This window comes from Crocodylus porosus, unplaced genomic scaffold, assembly GCF_001723895.1.
Source record: "Crocodylus porosus isolate Cpor-Errol unplaced genomic scaffold, CroPor_comp1, whole genome shotgun sequence".
In the NCBI taxonomy this organism is placed as follows: Eukaryota; Metazoa; Chordata; order Crocodylia; family Crocodylidae; genus Crocodylus; species Crocodylus porosus.
The window spans coordinates 3,413,326-3,435,429 of NW_017728911.1; the positions used below are offsets into that span (position 1 = coordinate 3,413,326).

General features: G+C 45.9%; 1 protein-coding gene across 1 annotated transcript in view; it reads left to right on the forward strand.

Annotated features, from left to right (window-relative positions):
* Positions 1–9,176, forward strand: part of NEO1 (neogenin 1) — a 256,404-nt gene extending 247,228 nt beyond the window's left edge. The window contains exons 26-29 of the mRNA XM_019533146.1: positions 1,853–2,011; positions 4,119–4,373; positions 4,741–4,877; positions 8,388–9,176. Coding sequence (XP_019388691.1) covers positions 1,853–2,011; positions 4,119–4,373; positions 4,741–4,877; positions 8,388–8,471 — 635 coding nt within the window. The 3' untranslated portion in view covers positions 8,472–9,176. The remainder of the gene's footprint in view (positions 1–1,852; positions 2,012–4,118; positions 4,374–4,740; positions 4,878–8,387) is intronic.
* The last annotated feature ends 12,928 nt before the right edge of the window (positions 9,177–22,104 follow it).

Below are 22,104 nucleotides of genomic sequence, written 5' to 3' on the forward strand. Positions count from 1 at the left end.
CTGCTGCTTCAGGTCCTTCCCCACTCCCCTCCCACTGCTATTCTGGGTTGTGCCTTGCTCTGCCTGCCATTCTGAGTCTAGCCCTGTCTGTAGAGGCAATTTCCTGAGAGAGAAAACTTGATTACACCCAAGCACTGCAAATCTCTGAATATCATATTTTCATGCATGCATCACACCCCAAATAAAACATACCTTGTTTTTGGAAGGCAGAATCTCAAAAAAAATTGTTTCCAGAGTCATGGCTAACTGTGTGACATTGAATAAGTCCTCCTAGCAGCATAGTGTCCAGGAAGTGTGGCACCAGGAAGTTCCTGGTGTTCACGGAAGAACTTACCTGTGCCCCATAAGGCTAGGCCCCAAACCCTTGCAAGAGCAAGAACAAGACATAATTCTTTCCTGTAAATAGTTCTTTATACAAGTTCCTGTAAATGAATTGTTGTTTTCACAAGCCTCATCAAAATAGTACCAGCAGGTCACTTAGTGCTTTGGGCACAAGCTACAGTACCCAGCTAATAGTTAAGGGCGTAAGAGGGTTAACAAAGGACTCTGACATCTTGGCAGCTGCAAGGCATGCCCAGTGTCCCCAGGCTTGCTTCTTCAGCAGTGAAGAAAACAGCTTCCCTGTTAAAACATGCACCCTTTTGGGGGGCTGATTTTAAATGGGAGGGAAGGTGAAAGGTGCATGTTGTATGTGAGAAAATATAGTATATTGCCTCTATAGATATAGTCACATCCTGTCTCCCATTGATACACTGTTGGGTAGAACGGATGGGTAGAAGCTGAGCAACCTGGCAATGCGTGTGTCTTTATAACTGTATTTTGAATGCAAAATTGAATGAAGACAGACAGCAAGCCCTGAGTATACTAACTGCTTTAAATGATTATGGATTCATGTGGTGTATGGCAGAGTTTGAAGCACTATATTTAGGGACCTTGAAATTTGAGAAAGCAACCAACTGCAGCTCAGTTGTCCTTAGGGTGGAATAAGCTGTGGCCTTTAGCATCTCTTCCTGTGTTCTGTACCTACACCTACCTTTCTTCCCATTTCATGATCAGCCCAGTGTTGGAGTCTGCCAAAAGAACTACATCCTGTGAAAGTCAGTCCTCTGCATCTCATAGTGTAGCATGACCTGGCATTAGAAAAAACCTTGCCTCTTACTGTTACCAGAATAATCTGGGAAGAATGCACAACCAATGCTGGTATCTTGAGCAATATAAATGTTCATGCCCCTCAAGCAGAAAGAAAAATGAGAGAAGAAAAAAGGCCTCCAGTTTGAATATGTTAAATAAAAACTGCTAATTCTGAGCAGAGGGCATGAGCAAATCTTTTGTGTCTTACCCCATGCTTGTCACCATCTGTCTAGCATTATTTAATTAAGCAGAGAGACTGTATTTCATATTTGTTTGCACTCACTGGGAAATTAAATTCTCTCAGCCTGAAATGGTTTTCCCAGTTTCAGCTCATGTTTATATTCTTCTTATTAGGTCTAAAGTTTACAGTCTAGAGTGTGAAATGAAAGCTCTAAAGGGAGGATGCTTTAATTTTCTCAAGAGTAGCAGAGGCCTTTCAAGGAAAGCAGGTCTCCAAGAGAGAGAGATTATCAGCATAAAAAAAAGAGCTGTCTTCATTTTTGTTTCTCTTTTTCTTATCAGTTATTAGTATGTGGGATGGGGAAGGAGGGGGGTGAGTGGGGAATTTGATAGAGTCCTCTTGGTATTCTTCTCAGTCTGATACATGGCTCCCTATCTTGGTACTGCACCTCTGGGGGAGAAGGGAGGGTTGCAGTGCATTTCTTTGTGTGCATGCTTGTCTGTATGTTAAGCATTTTTTCTGTCTTATATTCATTCACAGCTGTGATTAGTGCTCATCCCATCCATTCACTCGATAACCCTCACCATCATTTCCACTCCGGCAGCCTCGCTTCTCCAACTCGCAGCTATCTTCATCATCAGGTCAACCCATGGCCGATTGGCACGTCCATGTCCCATTCAGACAGGGCCAATTCTACAGGTGAGAAATGATCAGACAGCTGTCTTGTGAAAGGGGAGCCATTCGTACAACATGTGGGGGAAAGCAGAGCTTTGAGGGGCACACTCAAGTCATTTAATAGTTTGCTTTGCTTGGTCTCTTGTGATTTTACTGTGAAATAACTTGCCTGAGTCCAATGGATAACTTTTTCTTTTCCATTTATTAGACAACAATTCTCCTTATTTTGAATTAACCTAAAAGTAATGTCTGGTGTTTTTGCTTGGCAGCTACAACTTCAACTGGCATGACACCTTATCCTTGTAAAAAAAAAAAAAATGTGCTGTGCATAACTGCAACTGCTTCAGCAGTGTGAACCAACTCTGGAAACAGTGTTTGCTGCTTCATTGCTAAGGAAGACTCAAGAAGGGAATGGAAAAATTAGCAGTTTGATGTTTTATTTTTGAGCAATTGAAGGACTTGCCAAAAATGTACAAATCTCTTGTTATTTAGAAAGGTTTTTAGCCAAGCTTCTGAATTTTGCACATAATGAACATTGGGCCTGGGATAGTTGATAGTGTCCTTTTAAAAGAATGCCTTATAATGTGTATAAATATGAATTTGCATAGTAGAAGTCACATAATATGCCATCTCTAAAATCTGAAACGTCCAGTTTCCATTTAATTTACATTAAAAAAACTAATAACTTTAGTTTCATTTAAACAGCAGGAGGAGGCAAACATTGAACCTGTGCTTTTGAGAGCTGAATGTTAGTTTTTCTTTCTGAAATATGCATATAATCTTGACATTTTCTACAGACTGCTTTCAGGCTTGAGGTACAATTATGTGTAAGTACAGTTGTTTGCAATAGGCTGACTAAACTAGCAGACTATATCTAAGCAACAGCATTGTTGTGCATGCTGGAGGAATGACAAATAGGTAAACATCTTAAGATGAAAGTGCCTCTCTAGTCTGTCAGGTTCTGAATCCTAATTGAGGTACCACGAGCAAAACCGGTTTTTTTGGAATGTCTTAGTTGTTGATAGGCAAAGCTTCAAACATAGCAGGAGGATGCTAATATGTAGATGGAGCAATACTACTCGTTCTTATGCCCTTCAAGTGATGATGGGAATGGCATCTCTTGCAATCAGAAATCTTTTCTTGTGTACAGTCCCCGTATTCTTATGTCTTGAAACAGCATAATCATTTGCCCATATATCACACTAACGGGAGCATTATATAGCTCTGTATAATTCTGAAGTTGGGAAATATTCTAGTCTTAAATTAGAACTAAGTATTTGCATCATATGCCGTGTTATTACCTAACCAAAGGCTGTTGGCCATGCATTATCGTTGTAGGATGACATGGCATGCCCATTGCTTAGACTTTCCTTTGGTTGTTATGTTCTGAATCAAATACTGTAAAAGGGGCTGGTCACCACTTGGCATAGTAAAAGCTCTAAATGTTCTGTCACAATACTTAGGCAAAGTAATAAAGTTAAAAGGGAAGTGCTCAAGTGGCAATAGAAAAAGTATGGAGAGATCATTTCTGTGGCCATTTCATTGAGAAAAGGCCCCTCTAGGTCATCCAGCAGGATGCATGGAACTGCGTATTTTTTGACATTAAGGTTTTAGAAAAAGAAATACCCAGCCCAGTATTGCAATCCAGAGCTACAGCTGAATTATTACAGACTTTGTCTCCCCCTCATCTTTTTTATTTGCCTGAAATGAGCTGCAGAAACATTGCAGCACCACATAATGGTAGGATAACAAGTCATCTAGTTAACTATGTGCTGCTTTGATGCTCAAGCCTGCTCTGATACTATTTGATGCTCAAGCCTGCTCTGTCATAGACAACTGTGGGTTTTTTGTGGGTGGCTGGGTACTTTTTGTCCCTGAGAATTGTTATGAGCATATGTCTTAAAGCAGAGCAGTCGCACAGTATGCCATTGGGTTATAATTGTACCATTCCTGTGTGAATTAACTCCCAAGCTTTTAAGCAGGTTGCTGAGGAAAAAGAGCTTGTCCATTGGGAGCGGGGAGATGTACAACTGGGATGCTATGAAAGAAAAAGTTCAGTTGTCTTGCTCAATGAACAAAGAAAAATCTTCCATCAAAGAAAATGAGTCCCAATTTTACTTTCTCATTGTAGAATCTGTTCGAAACACACCTAGCACAGACACGATGCCAGCTTCCTCATCTCAGACCTGTGCTGACCATCAAGATCCAGACAGTGCCACAGGATCATATCTGGCCAGTGCACAAGAGGAGGATTCAAGTCAAAACCTCCCTACTGCCCATGTCCGTCCCTCTCACCCTCTGAAGAGCTTTGCAGTGCCAGCAGTCCCACCCAGCAGTTCCACATATGACCCTGCCTTGCCAAGCACACCATTACTGTCCCAGCAAGGTGAGTGGGGGGAATAAATAGCATAGGAAACCTAGAATTTCAGTTCACATCCTGTACGTGGAGAAAGGATAGAGTGAAACTCAGTGAGAGAGCCAACTGGACTGTATTTCATTAATGTAATTTTGAAGGCCTCTTATTTTGAATAGTTGGGTAATTCATAATGATATTCAACTTCTGTTAATTAATTAATTCTAACCCTCTGGCAAATGTTTGCGTTCTCAGACCTCTTTTCATCTTGTCATTTCCAAGATCTTTCTCTGTAAGTTATAGCAGTGATTCTGGCATTCCAGTGGCGAATGCCAGTATGCTGTGCTGTCTCCCTGCCTAGGCAGGAAGAGAAGTTAACCATGGTGGCTTTTTTTTTAAGCTTCCAACCATCCAGTTCACTCAGTGAAGACTGCATCGATTGGGACTTTAGGAAGAACTCGACCTCCAATGCCAGTGGTAGTCCCCAGTGCCCCTGATGTGCAAGAGACCACTCGAATGCTTGAGGATTCGGAAAGCGTAAGTATCTTAACCACCAATAGCTTTCTTTGCCAGCACTTATCAAACTATAGTGAATCTGTCTTGATGTCCCCTGTGGGAATTACAGTAACTTAGAGCCAAACGTGAGCTACTTCGGTATCTTTCAGCTGTCAAGGGCCTAATGAGCAGAGGCTGAAAATGTTCAAATACAGCATAATCCCAGGTTAACCAAAGCTCTGTTACCAGAATGTGGGGATAATGATCCTGGTTACTTAAAGAGAAGGAGGAGCTACCCGAGGCTTTGCTTTCCCCAAGCCTGTCATAATGGAAGGAGGGGCAGAAGAAGAGAAGATTGTTCTTAGACTTTTGTATTTGCAGAAGAACTGCTTTCTAAAGTAATATCCCCTACCAAGTGCTGTTATCTGTACTGTACAGCCACACTTGCTGTGATTGTGCGCACATTAGCATTTCATTTCCTGATCCATGTTCTGTGACTGGGGTGTGCCTGGGTTTGTCTGTGTGCTTTCACTGAACTTAATAGAAGTCATGCAGTTACAGTCTCACATCTTGCTACAGAGTTTCATCCCAAATATGAAGTGTCCCAAGTGTCCATTAAACAAATGAAAGATTAGGATTAAAGCCAGAGTGTTTAAATTTGTGACCCTAAATTCATCTTTAGGCTCCTACTGAAATTGGTCTGACTTTCAGAGGGTTTGTGTAACTTCAGCTTCTGCTGAAGTCTATGGGAACTGCAGGTGTTCAGCAACTTTGAAATCAGGCAGTTTTTTCAAAGTGAGGAGTCTAACTTTAGGTATCCAACTGTGAAAGTGTTGGCTTAAAATCTTTTGTAGTTAAAGGTACCACAGCACTTAGAATGATTGCATTTGCTCTACTATTAAGATGTTATTGGGTGCAGGAAATGCTGGCTTAAACTGAAGTATTTGTTTTCTTCTCTCTTTCCTTTTTCCCCTCTGTTCTTTTTCCTTTATCACATGCATGTTGCTAATTCATCCTGTCTTGCTTTGAATTCTACATGCTTTAATATGTGTTTTGTTCCCGTGCTTGATTCTTGTACCCCTCTGCCCACCACTGTTTTACTCTGTTCATTGTCCTTTCAGCTGATACAAAATTCAATTATTGGAGATTTAAAGGGGGGTGATATAGTTAATGCCAATCAAGATGCATTTGTGGATAATGGGTCATCAAACTAACTTGATGTTTTATGAGGTTGGTTGATAAAGGCAGTACTGTTGATACAACAGACTCCTGTAAGTCCTTTGAGTTAGTGCAACATGACATCCTCATAGAAAGCAACATAATGCAAAACCAGTGTCACACTAAAAAATTAAAAACCGGTTAAACAATAGTTCTCAAATGTAATTATAAGCAAGGACTCACCATGGACCAAGTGCCCGTCTATTAAAGTTCTCTGAGGACCATTTTTTGTACCATTAAAATTGACAGATGACACAAAAATGAGGGGAACATTAAACAACACAGAAGGCAGGTCACTTGGATGTGTGCAAGCAGTATGGACTTCAGCACACCTGAAAGTAATGCACTGCATCTAGGGAGAAAAAATTTAAGCTTGCTTACAGCATGGGGGACTGTAGGGAAGTAATGACTCTGAAAAAGACTTAGGCTTTATGGTGGGTAATCACCTAAATCCCTGTCTAGCCAACCCAACCAAGTGCTTGGAAAACCTGCTCTTGAAACCTGGAGTGGAGGAGATTCAACAACCTCTTTAGGTGGCCTGTTCCAGTGATTAACCATCACATCTTCATCATCAGAAAGTTATTTCAAATATTGAAACTAAATTTCCCTTGTTTCAACTTGAGACAGTTATTTCTGGTCCTTTTTGCAGTTGAGGTGTATTGCACCACTCCAGAGCTACAAAGCCCATCACCTTATCATAGAAGGAAATCAAGTTGGTTAAGCATGACTCGCTCTTCACAAATGCACGTTAGCTGTTCCTGATCACTTTGCTGTCCTCCAAGTGCTTAGAAATAGGTTATTGGATTTATACACAAATTAGTATTGAGTGAGAATATAGAGGTTATATTACATGTTTGTTTGGCTCTGAGACAAATGCTGCTGGAAAATTTGGCCAGTTTTGGTGCTAACACTTCAAAGTGGAAAAACTGGAAAGTGTTCTAAGAGGAGTCACAAGAGAGGTTAAAGGACTGGAAAAAGGATAGTGACAGATCCAAAGAGCTCAATCTATTTAGCTTATCAATGGGGATGTTCAGTATCACAGTCTATAAGTACCTGCCTAGGGAACAGAAATTTGCCAAGAGGACCCTTCAGCCTAGCAGACACTGGTACAGTGAAAGCCACTGCCTGGAAGTTGAAGTCAGATGGATTTAAACTAGAAATAAAGAAGCGTGATTAATTAACTATTAATACCACCTATCAAGGGTCCTTTCTTTATCCCTCAATGTTTGCAAGTTTAGTTGCAAAATAAAATTAAAGCTGCTGAGACAAGTTTATGGAGACGAAAGGATAACAGAAAGGGGGTGTGATGTGTGGAGGTCTGTGCTGTCCCCAGGTTGCAGAACAGTGGAAGGGGTTCGTTTTTTCCTATGCGCCTGTGCTTTGCTGGTGGCCACATGGGTCTGGGAAGGACCTTTTTTCTCCTCTTGTTGCTGCAGGTGCTAGAGGGTTGGGGTTTTTTTACCTTCCTCAGGAGCGCACTGGATGTTGGCTGCAGCTGAGGGGGGGATTTTGACAAGGGTGTGCAAGTGTTGCTGCTGAAACGAAAACCCCAGAGGTTCCTGCTTAGAGGATGTTGCTCCAGTGCTCAGTGTCAAACCAATTGCTACATTTGGAGTCAGGAAGGAATTTTACCCCACAATTGCATTGGTATGGACTTTGGGGCACTTGCCTGCCTTTGTAGTTGGGGTATGACCCTCTTCCTTGGATTTCTCGAGTGTATTTTAACAACCCTTGCAGTGGTGGGGCACTGAGTGCTATCATCCTCATGCTTTACCTGTGGTAGATTAGGGTGTTCCTGCCTTTTTGGGGGTAATGTCCCTTGTAGTTGTGTGACAGGGTTATTTGTGTGGCTGTAGGAATAAGTTGGCCAAGTACTTGTGTGGGATGGTATGGATAGGGAAGTTCTTGCCTTGAACCAGGGGGTTGAACCTGATGACCTCCAGAAGTCCTTTCTAGCCCTGCTTTTCTGTGATTGGATACTTTTGTTACAAAGAGATGCTCTAGGTCAAGAAGAGCCATTGAAGCTGAATCCAGAATTAATTCAGGGAAATCCCATTGTCTGTGTTACACATGAGCTCACCCTAGATTTTCATTGATGCCATCTGGCCTAAAACCAATGAACATGTGAATCAATTTCGTAACTTTCTGACATTTAACAAATGATTTGTTTCTGCTTGTGTGTTCAGTTCCCCATCTCTAAATTTGGCTTTGCTTCTTTGTGGTTCAAAGTCATGTTCTACATAGTCATTGACCGTGCTTTCTCCCACTGCCCATTTCCTTCTCCTTAAAGAAGGCAGCTCATCTTGTCCAGTAACCCTGTTAAATCTCCTGCAGAACTATGAACCGGATGAGCTGACCAAAGAGATGGCCCACCTGGAAGGACTGATGAAGGACCTTAATGCCATCACTACAGCATGACCACCTTCACTAGGACATGACTCCAAATCCAGTTTTACAAGTTTTGGGACTCAGCCTTGGAACACAAGGAATTGTACAGAGCAAGGGAAGGACAGAACATGAGAACACACACAGTACAAACCAACCAACCAGTGCATTAAATGCTAATGCCAGTTAAATAGATGACCTTTCTCGTCCTTGTCCTAAAATGAAGTCATTGCCAAGTTGAATTCCATTTGCCTGCTGAGACCATGCAGGATGGGACAGATCAAGCTGAAATCTATTATCCAGACAAACGGAAAGAAAATAAAAATAAAAAAGCAGACTTTGCATTCTTTTTCTGGTCAGGTTTTGTCTCAGTGGTGTGATTGCCCTGCCTTTTCAGTGTTGGACATTTGCATTTATGTACAATTTTATTTGTGTGTTTTTATTTTATCTTTTTTTATAAAAAGAAAAAAATGTGTACTCTGAGAAAAAAAAAAAAAAAGAAGAACTTTGTTGTTTTCCACAGCCTAGCCTGACGTTTGACTGCTTGTTCTATTGTATATGGAAATTCATTGCCAGCGTGGGTTGTTCTGTTTTGTTCTTTTTTTTTTTTTATCCTGCGTATAATTACATCCCCTTCCAGCAGTTAATCCATGGCCTTTTGGGATTCTGCATTGCTATTTGTAAGCTTTTTTATTATTTTTATATTATAATTATTAAAAGCCTGACTCTCTCCTCTCATCACTGTGAGATTACTAGTCTGTTTGAATTGAAATGTAACATTCAAAGACTTGTTTGTCGCTTTTTGTGCAGTTTCAATATTGGGCGGGTGGGGGGAGAAGGGGAAATAGCTGGGGAAGGGGGGGGGGAGCCAGTGAGAAGTTGATTATTGTTGTTTTCCAGTCTTTATTCGTTGACCTGAAGACTGACAAAAATGAAAGCATCCTCTGTGATGTCCTTTCGTGTAACTTAAACACATACGGTGTCATTTAGAACCATTGGGGGGTTCCTCCTATGAAGTTTTCTTTATTTTTAAAGGCACTAGATCTTATTTTGGCAACAGTGCTTTCTTTGTTTTATGACTATAATTTAAAGGCCATATAGATCTTAACATTTTGAAGCGCAATCTGAGCATTAGTTCAGCTCTTCGAACTTATAGCAGTCAGCAGTGCACCCTTTGCACAGCACTTTTCTCTGCTGCTATGGTGCTTAAATCTGGCGTTTAATTTATCTGGATCTCCTAAAGCAGAGAAAGGTGGACCTGTTCTAATCCAGCAGTACTTCTTGCCTTTGGAAACACTAAAACCCCACCTGTAGGGCCTGTCAGCTGGGTCAGTGCATGTGGTTTCACTGTCCCAGGCCATTCAAACAAGGCTTTGAAAAGAATCCTAAATGTACAGCTGCAATCAAGGCAAAATGTATTTTTTTACACTTTTAAAAACATTTGAAAAAAGAAATCAGTGTTAGTGACTCAGGTGCTGTTCACACATCTGTCTAGGAGGGAGGGAAATTAAAAGGGAGCTCCCAAAAGAGGAGAGCTGTTCTGGTTGGTTGTTTTCTCTTTGTAGGCCTGCTTAGTTTGGCCATGCCCTGAAATGACAATTGGCATCAGTAGTGGAAAATACTAGCTGCCCAAGGAGTTGATATGCATGTGTCTGGTTTTAAGAAGAGAGGAAAACAAGAATATACCGATACTTTTTATGTGTCGAATCTATTCTGCCTAAGCAGTTGTATGGATGATCTTGAAAGCTTAAATTAATGATGAAGGAGGTAAAGTTTAAGAGTTCTTCCGGCATTCAGGGCCCTTTGGTCAGAAGACTGCCCGGCTCTCTGGGAGACATGCCTCTTAGAACATTTAACACAAAATAAGTCAGATTAATTTAATAAAGAAAGGGATAAGACTGATTTTATTGATCTTTTACCCCTAAGCTGACCCCTGGGCCAGTTTTTGGTCCTTAATGCTAAGGGAGAGAGGAACCAGTGAATAACACTGGAAAGTACCGCTAGTTGAGACTTGCTTGGAATTTGACTTCCTTTCTTTTCCTGGACCCCTTGTGTGTTGCCATGTCTAGCAGATTTGCTGGTGTTATTTATTATCTGGGCAGGAGGGCCGAGGGGGGAGGGATCAGTGAAAAGTGCAACATTTGAACACCCTGGGCCACCTGAAAAATAGATGTTTAAACCTTTAATCAATACAATTCAGGACAAAATAAGCTACTGAATTTACTTTTAATTAACAGAACACCCGCACTCTTCTGACAGTGGGTGTACGTGCATTTTCCTTTGTTTCTTACCTATACCCAAAGAATGCCATCATGTACTCAGTATTCTTAGCTGGTGGGTTTTTGTGAATATTACTACTTATGTATAACACCATGAATGTTAATATTGCCATTGAAGTTGGGGAGCGGGGAATATTTTTAATGATAAAACAACTGTTCAAAGTTGGTTTTTTAAGGTTAAACTAAAAAAGAAAAAACATTTATTCAAGTCAGTGTACAATCTGTATTGCACTTTTTCACATTTTAACGCTACGTTTTCTTACATATCCTGTGATTTTAAATTTGGAACATTGTGTATCTTGTAGTGTCCTAGTTAAGCTGTGAAGTGGCAGCTTCCTTCAGAGAGATTTGGAGGAAAAAAAAAAAGAAGAAAAACCCTGTATATTGTTTTATGATTCTGATGTAGGCGAATTTTGAGGACTGCTGTAGACTTCTACCTTTCTGTACAATTTTTTTTTGCTTTTCTGTAGTATTTGCTGTATACTCTATGGCTTTTTTAAATAACTTCATGTTTATTATTTAGTATTGGACGTCCAATACACTTTTTTTAATCCAATCAAATACTGGTCTGCTTGGAGAGTTTGTTCTCTTTTTTTTAATCCTGTGCCTTCCATTTTTTAACCCTTTTGGTGACCCACAGTTCAAAGTTGATTTGTGCCCATCTCCTTGAGAGTTAAGAAGGAGAGAAATCTTGGGGTTGGGAGGGGGGGGGTCCATGGCTCCCAGGAGAAAAGGAGAAAACTGGGCATTGTTATTGGAAGCAGGGTATATTCACCCACGCATCCCGAGGGGCACACCATGTGCACGTTGTGCGAGTTTCTTTGCAGTTAAGTCCCCTACAGCTTGAAAGCTTACAACCACGATTCTCTTCTACCGGGTCCCCTCAGAATGAAAACATTTTCAGGTCAATGAAATATGTTATAGAGAATTTCCTTACGTGTCGTAAACTAGTAAATCATGGAAGAATAGAATGACGATGCTTTAAATGTAGCACTTGTTAGCCTGTAGCTTTCTAAGTGTGTTACAGTGTAGGTATGTGGGTTTTCTTTTCTTTTTTTATCTTTTATCTTTATTTTACTGATCTGAACCAGAGGCCCAGAGGTAAGTAATTATTTCTCAAGTCAGACACACAGCTAAGCTCTCAGGCAGAGTCTAAAATACACTCTAGGTCTCCCAGCTCCTGGATATTAGATTCCTCAGGTTACCTAAGTGAAGCACTGAGTGTTTCTCTCCAAGCTGAGCACAGCAGTCTGGCAGATGGTGTCCATTCTCACCATACAAACATGTTTATGGGGCAGGGTGGGCAGCGGGGACCTCTCCAGACCTATCTGCTCTCTGAATGAGATCAAAACACCCCACCAAGTGCTCTATCACTTCCTAAAAATGTTGATGCAGAATCAGGTTCTCATACATTAACGCTTGGGCTTTGCTAGTGTTGAGGTACTGGATTATTAGACTCCCTTCTTTTCCTGCCCCCCGAGAGAGCTTCCTTCACTGTAGCATCTTCCCAGCAGTGCTTAAATGGGTGGATTGTGTGCTTATATGAAATGGTGGATTTACAGGTGAGAAATATTTTTCATTTCGGAAAGGCATGTTTTCTAGCTGCCCATGAATACCTGCATGAGCCCTGCAGAAGAATAGCTGATAAGGTTAAATTGAATATTTTAACCTCTGCCTAGGTTAAAAAAATGGAGTGAAGAGCCAGGCGGTTGCAATTTATTTCAAAATGGGTAAAGGTAGAATTTCTCTGATTGTCGATTGGTTCATCAGCTTTGCTGCCCACAGACTGCCAGTAACAAGGAATAGACACTAGAGGGCATCCAATACCACAGATCCCTTATGGCTGTAAGGCAAAGCCTTGCAGTAAGTTTTTAGTAGTCCTTAATACAGGTTTCCCCCGTTTTTTGCGGTGCATGCGTTCCTGGAAAACGGCGCATAACTCAAACTCATATAAAGGGAACCCACTTTACAATGTAAGAAATAAGGATACTTTCCAAGACCCTGACTATACTGACCCCCAGACCCATTTCTACTACTTTTACAAGACAATTTTGGTACTCACCAACAGCAGACAGTACACACAACCACAGGGTGGTGGTGAATGTGGGGGTGGCAACTACAGAAACGCATCGCAGACAACGAGCGAGGAGTGCAGATCCACATGGGAGACTATATTTTGCTGCACATCACACCCTCAATGCACCACACAAAGCAGCTGACTGCGGGCTTCCACCACGCCGATCACATAAGAGTGAATTCATCTCGCATATACAGGTTTCCCTCACCAGCCGCCGGGGTTAGGTTCCTGAAAGTTCCTGTGGTTGGCAAAACTGTGCTTGGCAAGACAAAAAGCTTCTGGGAAAAATGGCAGGTAATGGGCTGATGCGTGGCCACGGAAAACGCTGGTTACTCAAAACTGTATACCATGGTAGCCAAAATGGTATAGAGAATATTAAGTGTGGATACTCAAAACCATGGTTGGCAAGGAAAAGCTGTAATGAATTTTTGGTATAAAAACAGACATCACATAAGAGCAAATTCGAACATACAAAACTCGCATAAAATGAGGGAAACCTATACAGCCTCTGCATCAGTCCAGAAGAGGACAAGTCACTTGTTCTGTGATGAGCAGTTCAGGTTACAAAAAACAATATTGTTATGTATGCCTTGTTATTAAACTGTTATCAATCTAATTGTGCATCAAGTGGCAGAAATGCTTGTGCATCTTACTCCTTCCTAGTCCACATAAAAGACTGTCACTGGTTAAGCTCACTTGTGAACTTAAGAGTGGGTTGGCAACTGCTGCGTGGATGCTTATTTTCAGTTGAAAACAACTTCTGGGTCTCATAATCCTCTTCCCAATTGATGGACTAAGTCAAGTCATAAAAAGTCATACTTAATCTGAAAAAAAAAGTATTCACACGGGTTTTCCCCAGTCTAAGTAAACCAGTATGAAAACTGAGTTAAGTTAAACTGGTGCAATACTTCCTAGAAAAGTGGCCTGCATGTTTCTGGGACTCGCCTTCTCTTTCCAACTCACAAGCTTGAATGAGTAGGAGTTTCTACCCCACTGGACATGGACACAGTGCCGTGCAGAGCACAGATGCACAACATGGTCCTACCCCTGTGAAGAGCCTCTGTGCTGAAGGGCCTAATGTTTGGATGCGATGACAAACCATTGAACTCAAAGGGTGTCGTCAGTGCTCAGGGCTTCTGAATAGCAGGTCCTAACACAGGCAAATGCATAGGACTAACTGGTGGAGGCAGCTGGTAATGTTGGGAAGATGTGGGAGCTGAAGAAGAGAGAGATCCTTGTCAGGTGGGATGTGGGGCAATGTTGCAGCAGGGAAAGCTGGGGCTGGGGTAGGCCTGATGGCAAAAGGAGATGTGAGCAGAGATTTGGGTGGTGATGACTCAACAGGATGGAGAGGCTTTAATATGATGTGGTGCAGAGCAAGTTGTCCGGGAGCAGGTACCAAAGACTAAAACCAGGGCCGTGATTCTCAACCGGGGTGCCATGGCACCATTGCCTGATACCTCTCCTTCCTGCACTTAGAGTCCCTGAAAGTAGTTCCATTAACATTGTAATGTATTGTGGGCCCTTGCTGCAGTGGATGTGAACATTTGTATACTTCTTCATTTCAGTTTCCATTTCTCTGCTTCTGCACCACCTGTCTCTGGTCCCCCTCTCCTGGTTTTCCTGCAAACATTTCTTCCTCCCCTGGACAGGAATGTCCAGGGGATCCCTGAGGGCAGTGCTTGGTTTGGTCCCCTGTGGGGGCAGCAAGGCAGGCACAGAGAAGCAGCTGGGAGCTGGGAGGTCTGACCAGCACTGACAGTCGTTCTCTCCAGCTATTATGAGTACACATGTGGCTTCCCACCCTGCTCCACAGAGCAGTCTTAGCACTGTGCTGGTGAAAAATACACCAGCCATTTACAGTGTCCCCAAACACCTTAACACTGACCAGAAGCCATGAAGGCTGAGTTTAATGCAAATTGGCTGGCTGTTCCCCATAGGCAGGACGTAGGGGACAACAAAGTGTACCTTCTCTGCAGGTCGCTGGCTGACATACGTAGTACATGGTCGTATTTTGCTCTCCTGGTTCAATTTCCTGTCTTCACTGACAATGAGGCGCTGCTCCTGATTCTCTGATTGCACCTGAACATTTTTGTGGTAGCTCCTAGCCCCTTAAGCCATTGTGCAGTTGTGCAAAATTAATGAGTGTGAAGGACCATACAGGCTTTTTCAAGGCATGACGTGTCTAGGGAGGTAGAGTGGTGCCCCAGAAGCCCCATTTTAAAGCACCTCATCACTAGATGCCTTCCTTAGATGTCCCTTCCTCAGAGCCCAGCCAGCTGACTCCTGCACGAGACAGCAAATTAACCATATTCCTTGGCAGCTCTGTAGAGCAGGGTTTTCTGAAAGTCTTCCCCTCCTGTGGTGGTGTCCAGCAAAGTCCAGCAAAGTCACCTCAAAGAAGTCCTTCCAAATCAATATGACTGCTATTTACAATATTAATATAGCTATATTACTCATCTATAATTGATCAAGTACAAAATTCTGGGGTATTTTTGGTGAAATACCCCAGAATTTTTGGTGAAATATCGGGCCTTGGTTCAGGAACCAATCCCCCATTTATAATGTTTCTTATGAGAAAATCGGTTCTAAGTTACGATGTTTCAACTTAATATGCGGTTTTCAGGAACCAATTTTGTCATAAGGCCGAGGACTGCCTGTATTTCCCTGACTGAAAAAATGAGGTGACCAGGCAGATGTAGTCTGCAGCATCGGTGACCTGTTCCTTCACTGCTGAAGGGAATTAAGGAGCATTTACTCTTAGCAGACACAAATCTCTTAACCCTTGCACATAAAGTGCTTCAAGAAAGCCAAAGTCATGTGCTTCTTTGCCGCAGACTGCTGGTTTGCCGCTGGGGTTTTCTGGCCTGTGTCACTTCTGATGGCTGTCTTTCTTAGTCATTTTAGAAACCTGGATAGAAAAGGTCTCCTCCTGTCGTTGAGGCTGAGGAAGCACCTTTGCGCTCTGCATCAAACCCAATAGCAAATGAAATGGACACTGAAGCCGGGAGAGGTCAGCATCTCTGCTCTGAGCTCTCACAGTCTGGATGACCCCAGACTCAGCTTAGGTTTGCACAAACAGGTCTGGAGCTGGATGACCCATTTGCCAGGCCATCACTTTGCTGCTGGCAGTTCCAGCTTGGCTGGGACTCAGGAGTTGCAGGGGAACTCACACTTCAAGGGGAAATCATTGGCTCCTTCCCCATCCCAGGACTGCCTCAGCCCAAAGCAGGGCATTTCTGTGGCCTGGGAAGCAAGGTTAGCCGTGGTGATGCAGCACTGTTTGCTGACCAAGAGAGAAACTGCTGTGACTTCTCAATAGCCACGGCCAAGGCCATGCCTTCAGAGTGGCCTCCTGGCCCCATCAGAAATATTTCTCCTCCTCCCACCCTGTTGTGAGCCCTGATCAGGGAGTGGGAGGGCTGTGTGCACATGGCTGCCACCTCCAAGACCTGGTAGGGTTGGAGTGATGTTGTTGTCCAGGAATTAGGCATGAGGCGAGGTCTTTCATTGGACCGAGGGCATAGTTGGGATCACCTTAGATGCCTCTGCAGTTGGTCCAGTGAACGATCTTATCCACAAAAAGCCTTCCTTGCTTCTCACCTCCATGTTACGTACTCAAGACACATTGCTCAGCATGTCTGACCCAAGTCCCCTGAACTCCACCCTACCCCCTTCCAAGGGGTTGGGACTGGATTCCCCCTGACGTGTTGGTGGAGTTCACCATGTTGAACCATTGGGCACATCTACACGTGCACTTTAATGCTCATTAGCCTATTTAATTTGCATTAAAGCATCACATTAAAAAATGTGCCTTTTATTTAATGCACATTAAAATAGGTCAATGTGCATTAAGCCTCACTTTAAAAGTGTTCGCTTTAGTTAATGCATATTAAGTCAGGCAAACACCCGTTTTCTTAGTACCTCACAGTGGAGGTATTAGATTTAATGTGCATTAACTAAAGCACATGTAAATTCACCCATGGGGCATTTGTACACATGCTTGAGTCAGGCACTTTTAAAAGCACCCAGTGCTGCAGTGCATGCATTTATATAAATGGCAAAAACGGAGGTGCACTTTTGAACTAAAACACACGAAAGGGGTTTTAGTTCAAAGGCGCACCACCACCATTTTCTCAGCACTGATGCGCATTATGCCGTCTATACAAATACATGCGCCGCAGTGCCAGGCACCTCAGCTCGCATGTGGAGCAGACTCGAGTGCGGAGCAGGCTCAGATCTGCTGTTTTGGATTCCACCCATTGCCAGTTTGCAAACCTGGCTCATGTCCTCGGCCCAGAGGAAGAGGAGGACGTCTGGCATCCCTCTGCCTCTGAACCATTTTGCTTTGTATAGCTTGGCCCTCTCCACTTTCTCCCACGTGGTGATCCAGACACCCCCCACAAACGGCTGTCTGGATTCTGCAAACGACTTGTTCTGGGGGGGAGACTAGAGCGGTGTGTAGCACCATCGGCAGGAGCGCCACCTTCATCGGAGCCACGGACAGGCAGCACGAGTGCCATAGCCCTAGTCTCTGTCTGGCCTTGCCTTCTGCCCCATCAGCTCTGGGTCACGCTCCACCCTGAGGAGCTTTACCCCTTCCCCGGGGATGGAAACCCCCAGGGGCGATGGGTCCTCGAGCTTACCCAGGACTAGGGGGGTGCTTTTGCTCACGTTGATCTTGGCCCTTCCTGCTGCTCCGTATACCCGGGGCTGCCGGGCAGGGTCAGGGACTGCGTCCTTTGCTCGTTGCCACTGCTGCTGGCTCTGCCTCTGCGGCGCTGAGGAAGACGCTGAGCGCGAGCTTGGGAGCTTGCTCTTGCTCCCACATGAAGAAAGCACCAGGCCAGATTTAAGCAACCTGTCTCTTCTGCAGGCCCGGTTGCCATGGCAACGGCATCTGGCCAATTTCTCCGGGTGAGGCAAGGGCACGGGCTTCCTCCTGCCAGAGCGGGATCCTCTGCAGCGCAGCGGAGCTATTGTCTTAGGAGAAGCGGCTTCCCCTCTTGCATTACCTCATCGTGAGCGAGGCGCGGGGGGATGGGAGCGTGGAGGCAAAGCCCATTGCTGCTCAAGGGGCCTCGAGGTGCTCCCCACGCAGCTGCTCCCGGTGCCCACCCCGCTCCATCCCAACCTGCAGGGTCCTTTCTGCCCCTCTAGTCCTGGGCGCTTTCTGCCCGCATCCCCCAGTCTTGGCCCTCTGTCATGTGCTCCTTACATGCATCTCCGTCTCGGGGGCCTGCACGCAGCTTTACTGATCCTCCTCAGGCTGGAGATGCCCACTAGGACTCTGACGTGCCCATGCCTCTCCCGCACTTGCCCCTGACCCTGGAGAGAGGTTCAAAAGCTTATCAGCAGCTATGTAACATCAAAGCTGCAGCATGCTCTGGGGAGGAGACTCCCACCATCCACAAGAGAGATTGTGGCCTGGCACAGCCCTGTGGGGACTGGCTGCTGTCTCCCCATCCTGAGCTGGCCTGCCCTGAACACCCTCTCCTCTGCAGCTCCTGCTGGCTCTCAGACCCCAGGCTGCAGCACCTCCTCCTGCCTCGAAGCCATTTCTGGAAAGGAGAGAAGACAGATGCCCTTCCCCCAGCCCTCTGGCTGTGTGTGTTGTGGGCGAGCAGAAATGCTGGTGTCCTAAATGGTTGCCTTTGGTGCCCTCCTCCTCCTTGTCTCACAATTTCGGTGGTGCTCAGAGCTCTGTGCAGCCTGTCGCTAAGGCCGTGCAGCCCTGCGGTGCCCTTGCTTAGCCTCGGCACTTGGAGACGGGTGGCATGGATGCACAGACTCAGTGAAAGGGGCGATGACTTGCCTGGGAATTAGGAGGAGATTAGTGGCCCAGCTGAAAGCCTTCATTGCCCCAGTCCAGTGCCTTGGTGTTGCCTGTCATGAGTCCCCATCAGACCTGCAAATACCATCCCCTCTCTTTGACAGATGGGGAGGTGGGGAAGTAATGGGCTTGTGCCCAAATCATCCAGGCTTCAGTGAAAGTCCTGCCTTGCCCACCTGCTCAGACCATCCCTTGGAGTTAAAGAGCACACCGTGGTGTGTCTCCCCCTGCCCAAAGCTCCTGAGCAGCTGTCACTAGGCCCTGCAAACGAATGGCTCCATGTCCAGATGTTTCTGGGCTTTGTGTATATGGGGACTATGTGCAGCCCGTGGATCTCAGCCTGGTTGCTCATGAGGAAAGTGGGGGAGAAGATGATTTAGCTGCCCTTACACTGCCGGCTGCAGTGCTGCAGCTGCTCTCCCAACACCAGGTGTGATGTCCAGAGCCCTGGCAGCTCTCCTGGCCCTGTTATGCAGGCCTTGCCCCTTCTCCTCCTCCACAGGGCTCTTCCCTGGCACTTTCAGGCTCCTGTCTCCCACAAGGTTATCCTCAAAAGGTGCCAGCATACAACTCAGCCCTCTCACTGCAGTGCTTTCTTTGGCCCCACATTTCCACATTAGATTGGGCTGGCTCAGTCAGACCCAGTGAAAGCAGAGCAGCCAAGTGCCCAGCTAAACAGAAGTGGGTCTCTTGCTCAAACCCATCCATGTTACCCCCTGACAGCAGGATGCTGGCAGGGGGGCCAGGTGCAGCTGAAGGGGTGAGTCTCTCTAAGGTTGCGCTCTATAAGCATGATTCCCACAAGCTTTAGGTGCAATCCTGGGACAGCAAGGTAGGCTCCTGGAGGGAATGAGGCTGGGTTGATGGGCTGTGACCCAGTAATGCCAGCTTTAAAGCCATCTCTCCAGAAACTGCAGCAAAGAGGGAACAGGAGAAGCAGTGAGAATGTGTCTGGCCCACTCCCTCCCTTCCCCACCCTGAGGTTTCCCCATGCAGGGAAAGCTGAATTTGTGTCTGAGAAAAGAGCAGCAATTCACCCTGCACCTGCTGTAGCCACCACCGCTGCACCAGGATGGTTGTGGTCAAGGGCACTGCTTGGTCAAGGCCAGTAGCAGCCTGGCACGCAGACCAGCCATGCACTGAGTATTACAGGGAGGTCGATTGTACAACAGGGTTGTTGAACAGGGTCTGCACTGGTTTGAAGGCAAGCAAATGCCTTGGAGTGGGTAGAGCCAGAGTTGCCTGGGTCTGGTTGAAGAAGCAGCTTGGTTTGGTGTGGAGTGATGGGGGGGAAGTGGGAGAAAATGGGGCAGGAGTCTTGAGGAAGGCAGGGCTGAGAGGGCCTCTTAAGCATCCTCCATCTAATACCAGGTGCAGTACTTGGGTTTCCCCAGCATGCAGCAAGGGGGTGCGAGAGGAACTGGAGAGGGCAGGAGCTCCCTAGCATCCAATGAAGGGAAAAATAGCTCCTCTGGGCCCAGCAAAAGAGCAGAGAGGCCGCAAGCCTGGAGGTAAGACCTAGACCCAAACCAAGTGACATACTGGCAAGCGTTCAGCTTTCATGGCAATGGCACTTCATGGAGCTGCGCTGCTGAGCTCAGGGTTGAATGTGGCATCTCGTACACAGCTATGCTGGCGTTTGGGGTGACTTGTGGAGTAGGCCCTGGCAATACTGGGCCATGTTGCCAACAGGACATCCTTGCCCGTGCTGGATGGATTCAGCAGTGGTCAACAGCCATAAGCCCCAGCTCTGAGCTGCTGAGAGCAATTCCTTTCAGCTCAGGCAGCAGAAGCCCATGAGTTGGGAGAAAGGGGAGCCGAACACCAGCTTCATCCCAGAGGTCTGAGTGCACAACAGAGGACCAATATGCCTTTCAGCCTTTCCACAGACCACCGTACACATACAGGTATCATGGACGTACAGTCCTTTCTAAGGTGGAGGGCAACTACTGAGGCCCAACATAATGGTGGAGAAGGGGCAGTGATTTGTCTCTGTGATAGGGGCAAACTCCTCATCAGGGTCCAGCACGAGCATCTGCTTTGAACCCAAAAACTCTGGCACGGCCCCTTCATGCTGTGGCATGCAGCTGGCACTGCTCAGGGATGGCAAATGTCTGCATGGCAGAAGGACAGCAAAGGGGTCATATCTGCACAGCCAGAGACTGGGCCCCAGTTGGGATCCGTGCTCAGACTGGAGTTTCCCATCGACCGTACCTCTTCCAGCTGCGTCGGCTCACAGCAGCTCCTCTCCCTCCCAGCCTGCCCTCACGGGATCTTTCCAGGTGTCTCCTCCCTCCCCGCACAACTTTAATTGCGTTGCAACGCAGGCCCAATGGGGGCCGGGGAGCTGGCAAGATGAAAAGGCTCTAATGAACCTAATGAAGACAGAGTGACAGGTTGGACAAGGCGGCCCTGTCACCTGCTAATTTTCCTGCCACTCAGCCCTGTTTTTAATCAGCCCTCGTCAAGCAGCGATTAAACCCTAAACAGCACCCACCACTGTGTTGCCATGGCGACTAGTATTTTACCTCTTTGCAGGATCCCATTTTTGCCATCCGTTTGTAGAGAGGAAAAAACAAAACAAAACAAAAAGCCCCAAATTTTCAGCTCGTTATTATTAACGGTAATCATGGATGGTGGCAGAGCCCCACAGACCCAGGCGCCGAGGCATCTTTCCGGGGGCGGTGTATCAACTCAGCACCCCCCTGCCAACAGAGAGGGGGAGAGGGGCTGCTGGTGGGCACACCGCTAAGACATGTCATCGCAGCGTGGGGCTGGAGATGTCTTGGACATTATCCCGCTGCCAAGGCAGAGCTCAAGGAACAGCCGGGAAATGCCCTTCTGCCTGGGCGAAGCGTGGAGCCCGGCTGCCATCTGGTGGGCACGGAGAAAAACGCCCAGATCAGTGGCCGCCCTCCCAATGCAACAGGTGCAATTTTCCACGTGGTGGGCAGAGTGGGTGCAGCAGGCTTGGCAGCACCAACGTCCATCTGCTATCACATCCCTATGCAATCTACTTCCTGGCTGAAAAGCAGGTGCCAGAGATCCCCATTTTCCAAATCATGCCTGGCCGTGTGCTGGCCACGAGTCACAACCCCCAGCCCTCGAACGTGAAGTCCCTCGCATGGATACACCCCCGTGGCACACTCCTCCCTCCCTCCCAAGCCCACAGCGGTGTGCCTGGGCCTGAGGCCTGCTGTGCTCCAGAGTTACCACGTCGAAGCCTTGAGAGCCGCTCCCAGGTCTGCTGGGAGGCAGCAAGGCTGACGGCCAGTGTAAACTCACTGGTGGATGCTTATCTCATTGCTTGGATTATAATCCCAACAACCCTGCATGAATAGTTGTACTGCTTTGGTTTTCCTTCTTCTATTTACCTTGCCTCTCCCAGCAGTGCCTCTTCCTCCCCGCCACCGGCCCTACCCCTTGTACTGCTTTCTGCCCTCTGTGCTGACTTCCTGCATGCCCTCCTTAGCAGCT